The sequence below is a fragment of the Heteronotia binoei genome, chromosome 12 (assembly GCF_032191835.1).
Source record: "Heteronotia binoei isolate CCM8104 ecotype False Entrance Well chromosome 12, APGP_CSIRO_Hbin_v1, whole genome shotgun sequence".
NCBI lineage: Eukaryota > Metazoa > Chordata > Lepidosauria > Squamata > Gekkonidae > Heteronotia > Heteronotia binoei.
This window is the reverse complement of record NC_083234.1, coordinates 64,434,860-64,455,974: the sequence shown is the minus strand read 5'-3', so window position 1 is coordinate 64,455,974 and position 21,115 is coordinate 64,434,860. Positions and strand designations below refer to the sequence as shown.

The following is a 21,115-nucleotide window of genomic DNA, read 5'->3' as shown; positions in this document are numbered from 1 at the left end:
TGCCCAGCCATGTATCCTTCCCTTGTGAGCTCTCTTGCCACCTGCGCTCCCAGCCACATGCATCACCTGCATGCACTTTCCCCGGTGGTGCTGGGCAGCATAGGCAGCCGGGTGGCAGGTCGGCCATACAGGCAATAAGGACAGTGGCAGTGGACTCTGCTGGAAGGTCTTGGCCTTAGCAGATGCCTTGCTTTGACGCCAGACTAGACATGTGGTTTCACAGGCAAAAACCTAAGTTATCAGCAGATGTGTGTGAACACAGCAGGGAAGACTGTGATACATAGATACATACAACAGGATGGGTGAAGGAACACAGGGGGGATTTAAAAAAAAATTGTGAAATTTTAAAGAAGAAATGAACTCGACTGGAGTTCATTTGAGGTCAAGAAACTCAGATGCACCAACCCAATCCTTTGGAGGCTGGTAGTCCTCAGTTAGCAGGACACCACATATGGGATAATGATCCAAGCTCCTACTTGAGCCAAAAGGAATCGTGCCAAGCTATCCACAGTAATAGTGAGCAAATGGCCTCTTTTCCATTTCCTTTTGTATGCAAGTTTGTTCATTATTTCAGTTCTCTGGTTTGGCCTGCCAGTAAATTCACTGGTATCACATACAAATGTTGCATTTTTAAAATATGCTATTTATAAAGGGCTGGATCCTGCGGATACATTCCATTCACAGCAGCATTCACCTCCAGTGTCCACACCACAAGTGCAAGAAGCTGTCTGCCAACACAAGAAGCTCTTTCTCTGGCAACAGGGGAAGAGCTAGTGCAGGGGTAGCCAAACTTGTTAAGCAATCTTATGTTAAGCCACATAGAATAAAGATCATATGTTTGAGAGCTTCAAGACATGAACAAATATCGCACACATCTTTATTAAAACTCTTAATACTTTCTTTGCACAGAAAGATAAAATACATATGCATGCACCATGCTAGAAGGAGAGTTAAAAAAAAAAAAAAAGCTGGGAATAACAGTCCCCATAAGACTAGCATTGGGAAAAGTTAGGGGATTATTTTTTTTTGCATTAGCGGGAGAAGAAAACACATATGTACCATATAAATCACTGACCACCGTTTGCATCATTATGTTTCTCTCTTTGCCTTGACACCAAGGTTGATAAACGAACTATGAAACTAATGGAGAACCCTGAGCTACCTTCTTTAATGCCATCGCTCCTTTCAGAGGCTCCCTCGGCTCTTGCACTCTCTTTCCCTGCTCTAGGTCTCTGGGTGACCTCTGTGGTGGAGGAGATGAGTTTGCAAGCCTGCCTGTTTCCTCCTCCTTCCCTGCTTCACACATGGTAGAAATAGATGTCTGGGTCAGTGCTCAGAAGCTGTCTGAGGACCCAATGCTAAGCACACTTACTTGAGAGAAAGCCTGCATTAAGTTCCTCCTTGACCTCCAGGAGCTGCACAATATGTGTGAAAGAGCCATATGTGGTGCAGTGGTTAAGCATGCAGACTCTTATCTGGGAGAACTAAGTTTGATTCCTCACTTCTCCACTTGCACTTGTTGGAATGGCCTTGGGTCAGCCATAGCTATTGCATGAGTTGTCCTTAAAAGAGCAGGGCCCTGTGGAAGGCTCCCGCCTCCATGGGTTTTATTCCCCACTCCTCCACTTGCACCTGCTGGAATGGCCTTGGGTCAGCCATAGCTATTGCAGGAGTTGTCCTTGAAAGGGCAGCTGCTGTGAAAGCCCTCTCAGCCCCACCCACCTCATAGGGTGTCTGTTGTGGGGGGAGAAGATATAGGAGACTGTAAGCCGCTCTGAGTCTCTGATTCAAAGAGAAGGGCGGCGTATAAATCTGCAGTCTTCTACATATGCTACATGCCATTTGCACATATAATATACTCAGCCCACAGAATGCTGATTTTTCTGACAATAACATAGAAAAGATTGGTACGCTTTATGAGCAAAAGTCTGGTGTGACGAAACAGAGCACTGTGCCAAAACAAAGAATCCACAGTTTATATTTGCACAAGGGAGACACAAAATCAAATAGGGGATGAGATATTCAAAATCATCCCAAGCCAATAAAATCCAATTCAGAGGCCACCTGATCAACCCACTCCCCTAAACATATTTTGCTTGACATGATTACAGAATTACAGAGCCAGTTTTGTATAATGGTTAAGTATGAGAACTCTTATCTGGGAGAACCGGGTTTGATCCCCCTACTCCTCCACTTACAGCTGCTGGAATGGGCTTGGGTCAGCCATAGCTCTGGCAGAGGTTGTCCTTGAAAGGGCAGCTGCTGTGAGAGCCCTCTCAGCGCCACCCACCTCACAGGGTGTCTGTTGTGGGGGGAGAAGATAAAGGAGATTGTAAGCTACTCTGAGTCTCTGATTCAGGGAGAAGGAAAAGGAAAGATCCCCTGTGCAAACACCAGTCATTTCCAACTCTGGGGTGATGTTGCTTTCACAACATTTTCACGGCAGACCTTTTTATAGGGTGGTTTGCCATTGCCTTCCCCAGTCATTACACTTCCCCCCCAGCAAGCTGGGTACTCATTTTACCGACCTTGGAAGGATGGAAGGCTGAGTCAACCTCGAGCCGGCTACCTGAACCAGCTTCCGCTGGAATCGAACTCAGGTCGTGAGTAGAGCGTTCCGACTGCAATACTGCAGCTTTACCACTCTGCGCCATGGGGCTCTTTCAAGGAGAAGGGCCGGGTATAAATCTGCAATTCTTCTTCTTCCTGGGTGACTGAAGTGTTCACCCTCAAGTTGTGGCACGTGTTGCCATTTTTAATGCCCGATTGGGGTTTTGTTTGTTAGAGATTCAAGGAATGGCTTTTCTCATTCAAACTCTCAAAGTGATTTTAGGCAGCTCTTTTAATGTTAGAAGAAGAAGAAGATATTGGATTTATATCCCGCCCTCCACTCTGAAGAGTCTCAGAGCGGCTCACAATCTCCTTTATCTTCCTCCCCCACAACAGACACCCTGTGAGGTGGGTGGGGCTGGAGAGGGCTCTCACAGCAGCTGCCCTTTCAAGGACAACCTCTGCCAGAGCTATGGCTGACCCAAGGCCATTCCAGCAGGTGCAAGTGGAGGAGTGGGGAATCAAACCCGGTTCTCCCAGATAAGAGTCCGCACACTTAACCACTACACCAAACTTAGCTTGTTGCTTCCCCCTCCCCCCCCCCCCAACATGTGCTCAAGACTCTCTTACCACATGACGGAAGTAAAAGAGTGCGGAAGACAGACATTTAAACAAGGCAGATAGCTACAGTTGTCTGCCAAAGAGATTCCTATAAACAGATGCACCGTTGGAAAGATTCAGTAACCGCACTGGCCGAAAAACCTGCAATGAGAGAATGCAAGCATACGGCTGACACTTTCATTTCACTTCCCTTCTGCATATCCCCCCCCCCCCCCATATGTTTGTAAACAGAAGAGAAGGGGATATCTTTCCAGGAGGCTGCAGTTTTAATGGGAGCGAGGGGAATAGATTTCGGGGCCACTGCTCCAGAGAGCAGAGCTTCACACACGCTTTGCTTGCCAGAGACACAAAGAACTTACTGTATATACTGTACAGGGCTTGATTTTTACAAGCCTAGTGGGAATATGATAGGTGCAGGCAGAAAAGCAAACAGCCCATCTCGGAAAAGTGCTTTCCCCCCCCTTCCCATTGCCAAAAGCCAAACACGCCCAAATTAAATCATCCCTCGCAGCAAACAGAGGTCTCGCCCCGATTGACAAGGGCGCTCCTCCACACAACACTGATTTCCCCTGGTGATCTCTATAAATCTAGAGCCTATTTTGGTTCTCAGTTCCGCCTGCACGCACATTGGGGAAACACCACTAACCTTTGTTCGACAGAGCTTCCCCCCTTATAAATCCAGAGTAATTGAGAGCAGAGCTCGGCCCTCAATGTACATTTTCGGATATCATGCCTTGCCAAGAATGCATTGTTCAAAGCCCCTCTTATCCTGGGACTTCACCTCCCAAAGCCAAGTCATTTGGTCTGTGGTCAGCTTATTCTTTCCCTGCCTGGATCCAACCACGCCTGTGGCAGATTGCCTGCACAACTCTCCAGCAGCGGAAGCAAGGATTTTGCACGCTTCAGAAGCTTCAAAGGCCGCACACCCAATGCTACCATTGCAGAAGCGGTTCTGACAGCCCCATCAGCCTAAGCACAGAGGGATCAGGGTTAGACCCCCGGTGGCAAGAGATTCACCAATGCCCAGGATGTGCTAATCGGCACACAACCCACAAAACTAAAACACCAGAGGATGGTCTGGGAGCTAAAATCTAAACCTGACTGTTCAGTTATCTCGCAGGTGGCCCAAATGCAATTAATTAAAATTAATGCAAACATTTTATAGCAGCATCCTGGCCAACACTTCTAAGGGCTACACAAAATATGATCGCCAAGTTTTGCAACTGAAACTCCAAGTTTGCAATTTGGCCTTCCATAGCAGCTTTGGGAAGGGCAGCAGTCTAGGTCAGCGCTGGGAAATGGGGATAACGTTTCCACTTCTCTGCCAATTCCGTTTGAAAATGATTCCCTCACCTGTTTTAAGTCCTGGATGGGAAAAAGAAAGAGAAACTCATATCATGCAAGACCTTTTTCTCCTGACAGGGTTTAAAGTAGGCTGAGTGGGTGAGGTATTTTCAATCAGAAGATTGTTGATCCATCCTACCTTTCCCAACACTGTGGTTTTGAACTCTGTATAGTAGCAAATAACACACATGGAGCTCTAATTACAGATCTCCAGCGGTCATGTCTTACTTGCCCAGGAAGAGAGAAACTTGGGTGCTTATAGGAGTGGGGCATGGGGAAATGTCAAGTGACATTCTAGAAATTTCTCAAATCTTTATGGCAAGGACCACAGAGTCTGGGGAAATTCCTACAGCATCATGGATGTGGCCACTGGAAGTGACATGGCGGTATCTCTGTCATCAACCCCCCCCCCCAAGTTTTGCTCACTGTAAGAGCATGTGAGAGCCATTGAGGACAGGAGTTTACCTGTCCCAGTAGGCAAGCTGGTAAGCCTAGTAAGAGCTGTTCAACAAGAGTGAAGTGAAGAGTCCAGGTATATGTGCAAGTTCTGTAACTGAATACACCAGCTTGAGGAGGGGGAGGAATTGAAGGCTTGAGAAGACGGCAGACATCTTTGGGTTCTCCTGCAATACCACCTCACTACAACTTGAATCCTGTAGGTGCTGGAAACTGTAAAACAGCTGGTCCAAGAACAGTTCAGTCCTCACTTGAACAACAAGTTGCTGAGACTGAGGAATCAGGCCACATCCAGCACTGTTGCAGAACCATGGAGAGCCCCAGTGGTCTTCTGTGTCATCTAATAGCGGTTGAGTAAGGAGACACAAAACCCATCCTCAGCCCATCCCACTGCCATAGTACAGCAAGGGAGCAAAGAGTAGGTCAGAGGCCTTTTGATCTGCCAAGTGCTGCACTGGTGGTCAGGTCCACCTAGATGGGACTGATTAGTGGGGCTTTTATTACATCATGTATGGAAATGTGTTGCTGCAAGATGTGGGGACGGTCATTGCCTTAGGTGGCTCCAAAACAGGATTAGACAGATTTGGGAGAGATAGATTACCTGCATTAGCTAAGGAGAACTCTCATGTCTTGAGTCAGTATATATCAGATTACTGGCTATTGGAAACCAATTGTGCTGCAGAGCAGTTGCCTAAATACCTTGCTTGGGATCATCTCAGTGGTTACTATGGGAAACAGGACAGCTGGTTAGATGAACCTTTCGTCTGATCTAGCAGGGCTTTTCCTAGGAGAATAAGAGTTGAATCCTATGTGCAGGTTAACTTCTATGGATACAGACTGGAGAAACACTGCATAGGATTGCATGGTAAGACACCTGTGTCCTCCTTCTAGAGTCTTTAGTTGAAGAGCTTCCTGGCACTTTATATTATGGCCAACCTCACACCCTTACTAAGTAATATACAATTTAGGTTTGACAACATCCAGGAGGAGGAGGAAGAGGAAGAATGCAGATTTATACTCCGCCCTTCTCTCTGAATCAGAGACTTAGAGTGGCTTACAATCGCCTATATCTTCTCCCCCCACAACAGACACCCTGTGAAATGGGTGGGGCTGAGAGGGCTCTCACAACAGCTGCCTTTTCAAGGACAACTCCTGCGATAGCTATGGCTAACCCAAGTCCATTCCAGCAGCTGCAAGTGGAGGAGTGGGGAATCAAACCCTGTTCTCCCAGGTAAGAGTCCGCACACTTAACCACTACACCAAACTGGCTGACTACACCAAAAGAGCTCCCTGGCACTTCACATTATGGCCAACCTTACACCCTTACTAAGTAATATACAATTTAGGGTTGACAACACCCCTGAGTAATATAAAGCACAGAACGACCAACACACCTATAATCCACATGAAGTGGGCAAGATGGGAATGGAGGGGGAATTCAAATCAATTATCCTGTCCCCTGCCTCCAAGAAATTAAGGGAAGCATGCAAAGAATTCCTGTATCCCATTTTCTCCCTATGACAACCCCATGAGATAGTTAGATTGAAATAATGACTGGCCTAAGTCAACTCAGTGGGATTTAAACCCAGGAATCCCCACTCCAACATTCTAGCCTCTGCACTAGGCTGATCTGGAAGAGCTGAGATGCAACTACAAATGGTTGTATCTTAACACTCCAGCAAAGTATCAGGATTTCTTCCAATGGAAGGCGGCTTCCTCTCTTACAGAGCCAGTGTAGCATAGAGCAGGGGTGGACAACGGTAGCTCTCCAGATGTTTTTTGCCTACAACTCCCATCAGCCCCAGCCAGCATGACCAATGGGCTGGGGCTGATGGGAGTTGTAGGCAAAAAATATCTGGAGAGCTACCGTTGGCCTCCCCTAGCATAGAGGTTAGAGTGTCAGACTAGGATCTGGGAGACACCATTTTGAATCTTCACTCTGCTATGAAAGCTCACTGAGTGACTTTGGGCCTGTCAGTCTCTCACAAAGCTGTGGGGAGGACAGGACAGAGAAGGGAAGAATGAACTTGTAAGCCGCTTTGGGTCCCCAGTAGGGCAAAAGTGAGGTATAAATATCTAAAAAAAAATGAAATGAAAAATGTCTAAAGAAATGGGGGGAAAGAGAGCCAGTTTGGTGAAGTGGTTAAGTGTGCAGACTCTTATCTGGGAGAACTGGGTTTGATTCCCCACTCTACCACCTGCTGGTATGATCTTGGGTCAATCATAACTCTGTCAGAAGCTGTTCTGTTCACAAGCAGTTTCTGTCAGAGCTCTCTCAGCCCCACCTACCTCACAGGCAGAGTTCCCTCTAAGGAGAATTAGTGTGAGCTAGCTCACAGTTTTTTAGCCTCCAGCTCACACCTTTTTGTCTTAGCTCAGGAAAGATGGCCCCAGAGCAAACTAGTTTAGGCAGTAGCTCACAAAGCAGAATTTGTGCTCACAAGACCCCGCATCATAGAGGCAGCATTGCTTGCAGGGTGTCTGTTGTGGGGAGAGGAAGGGAAAGGAGATTATAAACTGCTCTGAGACTCCTTCAAGTAGTGAAGTGAGGGGTATAAACCTTCCTCCTCCTCCTCCAGAGAACAGACCTGTCCTTGAGGAAAATGGTAGGATTTCAACCCAGGGTCATTCTTGAAATGCTGCACTAAAGAAATGGGATTTTGAGGAGGGTTTTTAAAAAGGAAAACAGCTTCATGGATGTGCAATGTAAGGTGCACCTTTACTATTGCACCCTCTGTCAACAAGGGAAACATGCACCGTGTTGTTTAAAAGAAATGTGACCAAGCTCTGCCTTCACTCTCTCAAGAGCTGGTGTCAGTTCTCGGGAGTCAGGCTAGCTGCACTCACAGGATAAAAAGATGAATGGAACAGAGCAGATATTGTCCTTATCAGGACCCCTGCATTTGCTTGTCAAACAGATGGAAATTCTGCCTATCAGAGAGGAGGGAAAGATGGGGAGGGGGGAATCAAGGACAGAAAGATAGTAAGAGAAGTAACTAAACCCGGAACAGGATGATAAGGGAGGGAGCCCGAGTGGTGGGAGACAGAGAGCCAACGGCACAGCAAAGTTACACACTTACATCATACAGCTGAGCAAAGTGTTTTGAATAAATATTCTCACTTTTTAACACAGTCGGCCGGGGGGGGGGGAATTTACTTTGGAAGAAGCAGGCGCTAGAATGAGATCTGGGATTTAGGAGAGCAGCAACTAAAACAGACAGGACCGTGTCAGTGCGACGTTTGCCCAGGGGACTATGGAAGTACAAAGAGCCAGGGTTCCAATCCCAGCTCAACTGGAAACTTACTGGGGGAACTTCACACACTCTGGCGGGCTCTGTTTGCCCTTTTCTGCACCTTTTCCAATGCTACAATATTTTCTTTGAGATACGGTGACCTGAACTGTACATAGTAGTTCCAAATGAGGCTGCACCACAGATTTATACAAGGGCATTATACTGGCTGATTTGTTTTCAGTCCCCTTTCTAAAAATCCCCAGAATAGATTTGCCCTTTTTTTATTGCAGTTGCACACTGAATCAACATCTTCAGTGAGTTATCTACCACGGCTCTGAGATCTCTCTCCTGGTCAGTTATTACACGTTGGAACCAATGTTCCCTCTAAGCTGCAGAGTCCTGTGAGCAAAAATTCTACTTTGTGAGCTACTGATATTAAAGTTGTGAGCCACCAACATTAAAGTTGTAATCTTCTGCACAAATTAGTTTGCTCTGGGGCCATTTTTCCTGAGCTAGCCAGAGACTAAAAAACAGTGAGCTAGCTCACACTTACTCAGTTTAGAGGGAACACTGGTTAGGACACCATGAACCCATATTTATAGAGAGAATTTTTGGTACCAATGTGCATTACTTTGTACTTGCCCATTTGCCATCCCCTCTAGAGCACCTCACAGTGCTTCCTGTTTCTCACTGTCCTGAACAACTTAGTGTCATCCACAAACTTAACCACTTTACTGCCTACTTGCAACTCCCGATCATCAAGGAACAAGTTTAAAAGCACTGGACCTAGCCCTTTGATACTCTGCGGCTTATTACCTTCCACTGTAAAAACTGCCCATTTAGACGCACTCTCTGTTTCCTGTTAATTAGTTTTGTCCTCCAATCCTCTGTTTCCTGTTAATTAGTTTTGTCCTCCTATCCTCTGTTTCCTGTTAATTAGTTTTGTCCTCCTATCCTATTCCGTAGTCTTAAATTTCTTTATGTCACTCGAAGGTTTGTTACAGAAAAAGCTGCACTATCCTCTATACTATAACAATTGTTCCATGAATGTGCATTCATAGAATGACTCCCAAATTAACATTTTGTGCCCGGAATTGCTTCCAAATTAACATTAGGCTTCCAAAACTACATTAGAGATGAAAAAGAGCACAGAAAACCTATTTCCATGGGATTCCGGAAAGGAATCAACAAAATCTTCCACACTTTTTCTTTATGTTCATTTATAGTTTTGTCAGGATTATGATCCTTTGTTTGTTTTTTTTAACTTGTTTGCCATCTATCTGTTGTATGACGTAATTTATGCAGTATTAATATGTACAATGTGCATAGAATATATGCAGAATATTGAGATACAAGTTCTGTATGTGCATTTTCACTCCTTTATGCTATATTATGGGTTTCTGTAGTCTTAAATTTGTTTACACACTTCACTGTTCTTATACATACTGACACACTGACATAGACCTACAGCTACCTGATACCTTCAGATCTACAGAGATTACTGGAGACAAATGAGCACTAAAGAATTACAAAGTTAAGAATATTGTGAAATACATCATGCTCACTAATGCCAAAGAAAAAAATTGTCAAGGTAGCCTGGCCCCAAATGATCTCTCAGTGGTTCATTAGATTTGGCAGGGTCATTTTTAAAGCAGGATTCATAGTGCTAGAATTATTCTTCCTCCCCCCTCTCCGCATTCAGCTTTTAGCCTTTAGTCCAGGTTTTCACCTTTGTTAAACAACTCTGTCTTCCTGTCAGTTGGCTGCACGTAGATTTGAAATCAAGGCTGAAGGAAGCACGAGGAGTTTTTAAAAACCCTGAGAACCAGAACCAAAGGCTATGGGGGCTTAACAAGTTATTACTTGGGTCTTGTCCACAGTGCTGGATTAAACCCTGCGGAGGCCCCTAGGCAGTCGAAATCCTGGGGGGGGGGAGCCTCACAAATTACCTCAGAGTCTGAGTGCCCGCCCATCTGCCTACAGACCATGCTGCAGTCTGCAGGTACCTTCTTAAAAGCCCCTTTTACCAAGCTGCGGGGGAGAGGCAGAGAGAGGCAAACCAGCAACAGTCACATCAGGCAAAGAGCAGCTCAGTTGCTGGCTGCGTGTGCAGGCTGGGAGCGCTGCAAGCAGGGGGGAAACAGGAGGGGGCGGGGGGAAGTCAGCCTGGGGCCCCTAAAGGTGTAGGGGCCCATAAGCCAGTGGCTACTTTGCCTAGTTGTTAATCCAGCTCTACTTGTCCAGTATTCCCTCTAAGCTGAGTTAGCGTGAGTTAGCTCACAGATTTTTAGCCTCCAGCTCACACATTTTTGTCTTAGCTCAGGAAGGATGACCCCAGGGCACACTAATTCATGCAGTAACTCACAACTTTAACGCCAGTAGCTCACAAAGTAGAATTTTTGCTCACAAGACTCCGCAGCTTAGAGGAAACATTGCCCTTGCACAATCAATAAGAGCTCCCTAGACTGGCCCATTGGCCCAAACTCAGATGTTCAGCATTCCTAAGACTGTTTGCTATGCACAGAACTTATGGAGTTCGGAGAGTTTTGCTGTGCTACTGGGGGAACCCTCGCTTCTCTCCCGCTCCGCTTTCATCTTGGATCCTGCTACAACCTTGCTTTCACCAATGAACAAAAGTTGGGAAAACAAAGGCGCTTCCTGTCAAACAGCACTCTGTTAACTCAGGATCATGTTCTTAGTTGGCATCTGGAAGGACAGTGAGACAGCGAGAAGCAGATGGGATGGGGAGAGAAAGGGAAAACCCTGACAACTCACTTTCACTTTTCTTGGCGGACATGCATTTTCCCACTCCGACTCATTCATCAAAACTCCCCCCCACCACCACCACCACTCCCAGCCATTCAAAAATCAACCGTCACATTTCCAAGAAAACACAGGCTAACCTACTTTGCGATGGAGGCATGAATCATTTCCCTGTGCGCCTTTTTCAGCAGGAAGCAAGATGGAGTCCATGGAAGCATGGAGAACTATCTTTTGCAGAGCTGAAAATGACATTCATTGCCTGACAAATCTAAGGATTAAATACCTAGCCATGTAGACAGATCCAAGCGGGCAGCCATGTTGGTCTGAAGCAGTAGAACAAAGTAGGAGTCCAGTGGCACCTTTAAGACCAAGGAAGTTTTATTCAGAACGTAAGCTTTCGTGCGCTCCACTTCATCTGATCACCTTCTTCACCTGATCCCCTCATCTGATGAAGTGTGCTTGGAGCACACAAAAGCTTATGTTCTGAATAAAACTTTGTTGATCTTAAAGATGAACTTGACACCTACTTTGTTTTACCTAGTCATGTTTTAAGGCTGGGAGGAGGCAACTAATTAACCCCTTTGTGCCTGAAGTCGAACAGCCTTAATGCAAGACCAATTTGCCATTAAGTTGGAGGAGACCAGCCAATGCTCCATGGAATGGCATCGTTTCTATGCACGTTTTGCTGGTCAGGCCAGTGCATGGTTGCTTGAATGCCACAGCTATTGCATAAGTCAAGGAGAAAATAGCTGCCAGGAGCACTTTTCAGGGTTATTTTCCTTCCCCTCGGTAGCTTGGCAGCGCTGAAGACTGCAGCTGATATCGCAGAAGTCAGACAGGTTCAGAAATAGCCTTGCTCTGAGACAGTGTGAAAGTTGGCAGCTTCTCGCACTGAGGGCCGCCTACCCTCTGAGAGGAGGGATGGCCCAGGGAGATGACGAACCCTTTTAATAGCACTGTAAAATTAGCTGTTTCAGAAAAAAAACACACACACTGAGACGGGTAGTGATGTAAGGAAATTTCGACTTCAGAGCAGCAGTGAAACGATTCTTGGACACCGAAAGCAAATGGGTGGCTGCTTTTTGCATCTGATGGAACTTCCATCTGCAAGAGGGCAGTTTGAAATGGACTGTTTCAGAGAGTCCGCTCAAGTCTGCTCTTGACTGGTGGTTATTAAAAACACTGGGGCCGACCAGAAATGGGCAAGCAAGCAATGAGGTGGGGTGGAGAAAATGTACGTATATACCTCAGGCTAGCCTGATCTCACCAGATCTTGAAAGCTAAGCAAGGTAGCTAAGTAAGTAAGTAGGAGAGGATCTGCTTCAATGGAAGAGCCTCTGATTTGCATGCAAAAGGTCCCAGGTTCAATCCCCAGCATCTCTAGTTAAAAGGACCAGGCAGTAGATGATGCAAAAGACCTCCATCTGAGACCCAGGAGAGCTTCTGCTAGTCCGAGACCAAAGTGACCTTGATGGACCAATAGTCTGATTCAGTATAAGGCTGCTTCCTCTGTGTGATTCAGAGTCAGCCCTGATTAGTAATTGGATAAGAGACAGCCAATGAAACCAATGCAGAGGCAGACAACAGAAAACCACCTCTGAGCATCTCTTGCTTTGAAAACCCTACAGGGTTGACATATATTGGCTGAGACTTGATGGCACTTTGAACATATGGAGCTGCCTTATACTGAATAAGACTATCGGCCCATCAAAGTCAGTATTTCTACTCAGACTGGCAGCGGCTCTCCAGGGTCTCAAACTGCAGTTTTTCACACCTATTTACCTGGACCCTTTTTAGTTGGAGATGCCAGGGATTGAACCTGGGACCTTCTGCTTACCAAGCAGATGCTCTACCACTGAGCCACCATCCCTCCCCACCACCACCAGAGGAAAAGAGCATGCTAGTGGGAGCACTTCTCATGAGTCACTAAGATTAGATGGGCACAGAACATATGAAGCTGCTTTATACCAGAAGGCAGCTCATTGATCCATCTAGCTCAGTACCATGATTGGCAGCAGCTCTCCTCTGGAAACCTTCACCTGCCTCCTGAGGTCTTAGGATGCCAGGGACCGAACCTGGAGCTTTCAGTGTGCCAAGCCTAAACTCCACCACTGAACCATGACAGCTCCTCTTAAAGCATATGATGCTGCCTTATATTAAGTTTGATGGTTGGTCCAATCTAGTTCAGTATGGTCTAAATTAATTGGCTGCAGAACACCAGGGTCTCACACAGACAGTCTCAGACAGTACCTGAGTCCTGATTTACTTTTAACAAAGCAGGAGCCTTCAGCATGCAAAGTGTGCGTTCTACCTGTGAACACATCCAAAAAGCCTTAGAACAGCCCTGTAAGACAGGCCCGCATTGGTGGGCTTCCTTTGCCTATGGTCAAGGTCAGCGACTGTATCTGGAAACCATAGAGTTGGAAGGAACCTCCAGGGGCATCTAGTCCAACCCCCTGCACAATGCAGGAAACTCACAAATGCCTCCACCTAAATTCACAGGATCTTCATTGCTGTCAGATGGCCATCTAGCCTCTGTTTAAAAACCTACCACCTTCAAATGCGCTCTAGCCAGGAGTTGCATGGCCAGTCGTACTACGCTTGGAAGGAACAAGTCAAATATGAAGTGTGTGTGTGTGGGGGGAGCATTTGTGAATTTCCCATCACAGTGCCTTTTCTCTTCCCCACCACCCTAGTGCTAGGATTACAAAGTCTTAAAACTACCTATCAATAGCACTGTAAACAACTGCTTCTGATTATAAGGGTAGAACTCTCTGAAGACCCCTTAGAGAACAAAGCTGGAGTTCAGGAGCACCTTTAAGACCAGCAGAGTTTTAATCAGGATGTGAGCTCGTGTGTGCTAAAAGCACACTTGATCAGACAGTAGTGTTTTTAGCACATGAAAGCTTACATCCCGATTAAAACTTTGTCGGTCTTAATTTAAAGGTGCTCCTGAACTCTAACTTTGTTCTATTGCTTCAGACCAACACGGCTGCCCAGCTGGATCTACCCCTTAGAGAAAGGAGAACTGAAGGGAGCAAGTCCTTTCTTCTTAAGCTCACCCCAGACAAAAACAGGAAAGGACAACAGACACGGATGACACCGAGTCACATCCCCAACAAAAACAGGGACGGCACAAATACTAGCCTCGCTCTGCACTCTTTGCTGATCTGAGGAAAGCCATCCTCTGTGTGCGCGGATGCACACAAAAGTTGACAGCCAGCATCTTAGCCACTTTGTCAACCTCGCTCCCAGTCAAGATTCCCTCCCCGCTCTTCAAAATGACAGGAAGTGAGAGTGGGAAATCCTAATGATTAAGTTGTTAAGCAGGGGGGCATTTCTGGGCATCAGACAGACCAGGTGTTTTCATTCAGACTGCCAGCAACCTGGAGAAAAAGCCCCTTTAATGGAGGCTTAGCACATAGGCATGGCCAGTGGGAGCATTTCATGGAACTCAGCCTCACCTGGTAACATTCCAGCAAGCCTCTGTTAAAGGGGTAGGGCACCTTTAACTTTGTACTGCCTCCTGACTCTGGGATTCAGAGGTTCCGTGCTTCTGAATGTGGAGGTTCCTCCCAGTCACCATGGGTGGTAGCCATTGATAGCCTTATCCTCCATGAATCTATCTAATCCCCCTTTCAAGCTGTTTATTCCTGTGGCCATCGCTACATCCTCTGGCAGCGATGCCACATTTTAACCACTCTCGGTATTTTCGGTTCACCCCCTCCCATCAAATTAAAAGCATCTATTTTAGGGGGTGGCCAGCGGTAGCTCTCCAGATTTTTTTTTTGCCTACAACTCCCATCAGCCCCAGCCAATGGCCATGCTGGCTGGGGCTGATGGGAGTTGTAGGCAAAAAAAAACATCTGGAGAGCTACCGTTGGCCACCCCTGCTCTATTTTGCAGGCTCTTTTCAAATGTTGAGTCAGGAGGAGTCCTGTAAACTCAAAATAAAGAAAAGAAAAGCTGGCTCAACCTGATGCGTGCAAAGTACACATCTGGATTGAAAAAGAAAGTGTAAACTGTACCCAGCCAGATGTCACCTCAACCTGCTCTCCACCCCCACCCTGAGATCAACAAATCGATGGCTTCAAGCCACAAGTCCAGGGAAGGACTGAAAACATGGGGGGGGGGGGCGTGGAGAGAGCTACAGCCTGATCTCTTCCCGACTGAGGGCTGCTCTTTCTTCCTAAGACCCAGCCGGTCTGTTTGGAGCCAGATAGTAGTAGGAGCTGAGCAGGGTGTTTGTAGATCCACACCCCCCCCCCCCCCTTTTCGGCGCAAGAGCGCTGCCAGCGAGGGCCGAGGCGGCAGCGGGAGAGTTAAAGCCCTCGCGCCGCTGCTTCTGTTTCCCTTTTGGTTCGCGGAGAGCCTCGCCTGAGTGACAGCAATCTTGTAGGTCAAGTATAGGGCACTCGAGATAAAGCAAGAGAAGCACGTTAAAATGCGGCCGGGAGGAGGAAGAGGAGGCGAGCCGGGAAGCGGCCCCGGAGGCTGCTCGGTGACAGCGCCGAGAAAGAAGGAACGCATCTGCTGGTGGGAAGGGAAAGGCTGCAGCTGGAAGAGGGAAACCCGCAGGAGCGCTGGAAGGCGGCGGCAGCGGCAGCAGCGGTACTTCTAAGGGAGACGAAGGAGCTTTCTCTCTCTCTCCCTCCCTCCCTCCCTCCGGAGTTGGGACTTCCCGAGGCGCCTCCTGTCTCCCGGGGCTCCATCGCCCAAGCCTCTCCGGCTCAGTCCAACGGCACAGAAAGTGTCTGGGAAGCCAAGGGAGAAGGGAAACTACGGTGGGTGGGTGGGTGGGTGTCACCCTGAGCGCCACGGAGGTGGGTCTGAAGCAGTAGAACAAAGCAGGCGTCAAGGCGCACCTTTAAGACCGACAAAGTCAGAATAACAAAGCGGAGTCCAGTAGCGCCTTTAAGACCAACCCAAGTTTTATTCAGACCGCAGGCTTTCGTGTGCTCGAAGCGCGCTTCGTCAGGCAGCAGGCTGGAATGGCAAGCAGCCCTAAACAGAGAGAAAGCGGGCAGCGAGCGCTTGCCACTCCGTCCTGCTGTCTGACGAAGCGCGCTTCGAGCACACGAAAGCCTGCGGTCTGAATAAAACTTGGTTGGTCTTAAAGGCGCTACTGGACTCTGCCCTGTGAGTGCCACAGAGTAAGAAGAGGCTAAAACCAACAAGGAGTTGTTGGTGGGTTGTGGTTTTCTTTGGGGCCCCTCGTTCCGGTTGGGGACCCCGCCCCCCCGGTCGGGTATCCCCTTGCAACACCCCGAAGAGAGCTGTTTTCATCCTCTCCCGCCCTCGTTTCCTAGGAAGAGACTGAGCGGTGGTGGTGCAGATCGACAGGCGTCCCGTTTTAGGCAGCGGCCCTCCTCGTAAAAACCCCAACCAGAGCAACGTCAGCGGACCTCACGGTTTGTCAAGCTTGCAGTTCAACAGTTGGGGCCGGGGCCAAAAGCTCGCTCACTTCCACAGGGCGAGCCGGCCTTGACGCTTGCAATATCAGAAGGAATGTCAAAAATGCTGGAAATCATTTAAGGGGGGGGGGGGCGGGGCGGGGAGAAACCCCAACCACCCTCTCGGCGCAGCCTGCCAGGGCCATGTACTTGCTGGCGTCGAGGGGGATGCTGTGTGAACCTCACACATGCAAGGTTTTAACGGCCGGCGTTGCATACACTTCAAAGTGGTTTTATGGCTCCGGCAGCCCCCGCGTGCTCCAGCGAGGGTCTAGAAAGCAGGAGAGGGAGTCCAGCGCGTCAGCAAGCCAGGGCAACACCAAAGGGCAGCGAAGGCGAGGCCTTTCACCCCTCCCAGCCTTACAGGTATCCCGAAACTGTAAACCAAGAACCGGCTTTCCATCATCCCAGCCAATAAAAATAAATCTTTGGGATTCGGAAACCCTTTGCTGATGAGTTCCGAGGGAAGAAATGGCCGGGGGGGGGGGGGGGGGACACACACACGGAGAAAGTGGGGTTGCTTTTTTTTAAAAAGGAGGGAGTACAACTTTTTTTTTTTAAGCAACAGTCACAATCGAGCCAAACGAAGCGAAAGGGGGCGTGGGGAGCACTTCCAGAATCATTGTCCTGCAGGCTTACTCAGGAGTAAGGTCCTCCTACTGGGATCAGGGGACCTGCCCGCGGAGAAAAGTGCCCACGACGGCGGGAAAGTCGACCGGAATCAGTAGGGCTTCCTCCCCAACTCGATCCCTGCTGCGTTTGATAGACTTACCCTCTCTGGTCAAGCGCGCTGGCGCTCCACCTGGCGCCTATCTACTCGGCGGGAAACTCTCGCTCAACTCTGTGGGGCTTATTCGCGAGGAAGCGCGCCTTGGATCGCGGCCCTTTCAGCCCTCCGCCTCGAAGCGGAAAGGAAAAAGCGGCGCTTGGCACGGATCGGGCCCAGGCTACCCTCCCTCCCTCCCCAAGCGCGTTTACTTGGGAGTAACTTCAAAAGCAAACTCCCTCCCCCCCCCCCCAGGCTCGCAGGCAGCGTTCCCTCTAAGCTGAGTCGGCGTGAGCCAGCTCACAGAGGTGTAGCCTCAAGTTCACCCAGTTTTGCCTTAGCTCGGGAAGGAGGAGGACCCCAGAGCGCCCTGAGGGATGCAGCAGCTCCCAACTTTCCTGCCAGGAGCTCTCAGAGTAGAATTTTTGCTCACAAGACTCTGCAGCGTAGAGGGAACATCGCTCCCAGGGTATGCACTCTCTCTCCCCCCCCCCCCCGTCACAAAAAAAGGAAGAGGCGAACGGGGCGTGCGCGCGCGCGCTCTGCAAGCCCAACAGCACGTGCCGCTTTTTTACACCAACACAAACATCCGCGCGCCCCCCTCCCCTCCCCTGCCCTGCCCGGGCTGGCTCCGCGAGCTGCCACATCTGGAAGGAGCCGGCCGGCCGGCCCGTCCAGCTGCGCGCGGGGCTCTCCAAGAGCCGCTCCCCCTGGGCGCCGCGCTCCCGCTCCCTCGGCCCGCCCTTACCTGCGATGACAGCGGGAGCCTTCTGGCCTCCCTCGGCGCGCAGCCACGCTTGCCAAGCGAAGGCGTCCCGGGGCAGCTCCACGAGGTCCGCCTTCAGCCGCAGCGCAGCCCCTGGGCCGCCGTCGAAGTACAACGCCCGGCTGCCGCCTGCTGCTCCTCTCGCCTCCCGCGGCTGCCTCCTGCGCGCCGGGCGCCCAGGCTCCGCCAACGGCAGCCCTCCCGAGGCCGAGCGCCCACTAGCCCGGGCTAAGCGGGTGGCGCAGGTGCCCGGGGCCGGGGAGTGCAAGCGGCGAGCCTGCTGCCGGGTGTCTCGCCTCGCCCGCCGGGAGCGCTCGTCCAGCCCGCACTCGGGCCCGCCGGCCGGGGCTCCCGCCGCCACCGCCGCCGCGCACAGCAGCGCGAGAGGCAGGAGCGAAGTGCAGAGCTGCATTTCCGAGCTTCCCCCCCCTGCTCCCCGGCAAGTCCGCCCGCGCTGCCAGTTTTGGGCTCCTCCTCGCTTCGCCTTCTTCTCTTGTTCCCCCGTCTTGGGGAGTTGCTCTTTTTATAACCCTTCGCAGTGGCCTTTTTTTTTTTTTTTTTGCTCCCCCCTTCCCCCCCCCCCCCTGCTTTCGGGATTTTGGTCCCCCTTTTTCCTGGTCTTGTTGTTTTCCCCTTCCCCTAAAAGGGGGGACGCGCGCGCACACACGCAAAAATCAAAAATGAAAATTCAAACTCTTCTTGGGTCGAAGTGCTGGGGAGGTCGCTCTAGCTTTCTCCTGCTCCTATTTCTTCACCGCTGGCTCGCCTTTGGGTCGCTCTCTCTTCGTCCCCCCCCCTCCATTTATATCACACACACACACTTATTATTACAAGAAACGGGCAAGAAGCGAGCCTCTCTGAGAGACAGGCGCACGCTGGTTTCCCTCCCTCTTCCAAAAAGATGCTCTAATCCATTTACATTTTTTTTGCCTCCTTTATAACGCAAGCCACAACCTCCTCTTCTCTCGCCCCCCTCCCATCTTTCTCCACTAAATGACAGCAAAGAGAGGGGGGGGAAGAGACCCCTCAAGATGATGAGTAAACAAGAAAATGCTAATCTAGGATTTGGTGCTCCACCTCAATCCAGTGATTCCCTTTAAAGAGAGAGAGAGAGGGAGAGACGGTGACTAATCGATCAATTTGCAGGGCTACACAGGTTTCCAGCGCTCGGGGTGAGCCTTCCACTTCCTTTATACCACCCCCGCTCCGCTATCCCCTTTCATTTTAAGAAGGGGGCAGAAAAATGCGAAGGTACTATTCTCAGCTCAGTGGCACCCGCTCTCTTCTCTCCCCTCCCCTTTGCAATTCCCCCGCTCCTGCTTTCAGACCTGTCCAAAACACACATTCCCCATTTTCTGGCTCAAAAGAAAGCGCTCTCCCTTCTCAGGATCCCGCTTGCACTTCGCTGGTAAACCTTCACCCCCCCCCCCCCTTCTCCCTGCAGTGGATAAAGAGGCTTGAAACTTGATTCTCGGATTTTTTTTTTATTTTTAAAGCCTGCTTGCTTTCGCTCGCTTTCTCGCGGTGTTAATTTTGCCTCATATTAGTGCCTTTCAAAGTTATGCAATCGGACGGGCTCCCCCTTTTGCGGTCCCCCTCGGTGCAGCTTTTGAGCAGCTCGTGCGAAATGTTGCACCCAGGGTTCCCATCAGGAGCGGAGGAACTTGCTTCTCTTCTCAGGAGCTGGAGCAGAAGAGCAGGGGAAGGGGGTGGGGTGGGGGTGGGGAGCTGCCTTTGGAATGCTTCTCCCTCCAAAAACAAAACCAAATTAAGAGAGAGAGAGAAGGGAAAAACCCGCTCCTTATTTAATTTTAAATTTAATTCAAAAACACTACGGCAAAAACTCTGATATTTAAGGTTGATGGGGGTGGGACTCCTCTGAAATAAGCAGATTGTTTCCTGTCTGCTGGGCTTCTGAACTCCTGTGTCTTCCTTCAATGGCGTTGGAGCCACAGGTAAGAAATGCTTGCTCGTTTATGGATCTCTGTTTCTGAGCTGGGACGTTTTGGTTTTTTTGGGTGTGTGTGTGTGTGTATATAAATATATATATATATTCTTGAAAGATCTCAAAAGCTCCCCCTGATGGCGACAAAGAGGATTTTTTTCTTCAGTGAGTGAAAAGAGGCAGCCAAGGATGGTCTACTATGACAAAGCTGGTGCTTACAATTCCATTCAGAAAAAAACCCCAGACAGATAGATCTTTGACATCCTCCCATTTCATTAATTCACAGATCCAGTCATTATCTTCCTGGGCATGGCACAGCCTTACCACACCTTCTGGTAAAGAGAGCAGCTTGGAGCAAGAAGAAATCTCAAGTTACGCAGCCTGGAAAGGGATTGTTTTGCTTCTAGGAAATCGAGTACATCACACCAGTGTGTTTAGCCTCCACGCTGATGTGTTCAGCCTCACTTCTGGCATCCTGTACGCAACTCAGAAGGGGAGCTGTAAGACCCTAAACAGCATGCCCAGCTTCTCTCCATGACCATTTGCTGCCCCAATCTGCACCTTCCTTTCACAATATATCACTTATCTTTCCTTTCCCTCCTTCAATTTTCTCACCTATCGCCTCCAAGGATTCTGGCTGGAACTACCTCAGCAAAGGGAAGGCCTGCATAATACCACTTCTTTCTCTGCCTACAAGTCCCTCCTCAGAACCAGCCTCTTTTTGGGGGGACGGTGGTGAAACCTTTGGCATAATTCCTTAGTCCTCATCGCATCCTAACTGAAGACATTCTTCCCTTGTGACTTCTATCTCATCCTTCCCCTAAGGAGCCTGGCATGACATGCAGAGGCCTTCCTACCTAATGGGTCCTCAAAACAATCCTGAGAAGCAGGTCAGGACACAGAGGAACTGACCAAGGTAACCCAGCGGGCTTCACAGCTGCGTTGAGTACCCTAGGCTGGCATGCTAACCACTACACCACATTACCTTCATCCTTCTTCTCACCTTCTGTAAATTAAAAATAGACACCCCATGGATCCACAAGTCTCCCTAGAAATGCAGAGTGAAAAAAAGTCAAAAGTGTGAGGTGGTGTCATCACACTAAAGTTTCCCTGTGATGATAGCACTTTACATCTCCTCACCACCAACAACACAACTAGGCATTCCTCATTTGCCCGCATTCATTCCTCTCTACACTTTGCTGTTCATGTTTTTTGCAG

The 21,115-nt window shown here is 49.1% G+C and overlaps 1 protein-coding gene across 1 annotated transcript in view; it reads right to left on the bottom strand.

Annotated features, from left to right (window-relative positions):
* Positions 1 to 18,364, bottom strand: part of PAPPA (pappalysin 1) — a 334,943-nt gene extending 316,579 nt beyond the window's left edge. The window contains exon 1 of the mRNA XM_060251617.1: positions 17,935 to 18,364. Within this exon, the coding sequence (XP_060107600.1) occupies positions 17,935 to 18,364 (430 nt within the window). The remainder of the gene's footprint in view (positions 1 to 17,934) is intronic.
* Between the last annotated feature and the right edge of the window lie 2,751 nt (positions 18,365 to 21,115).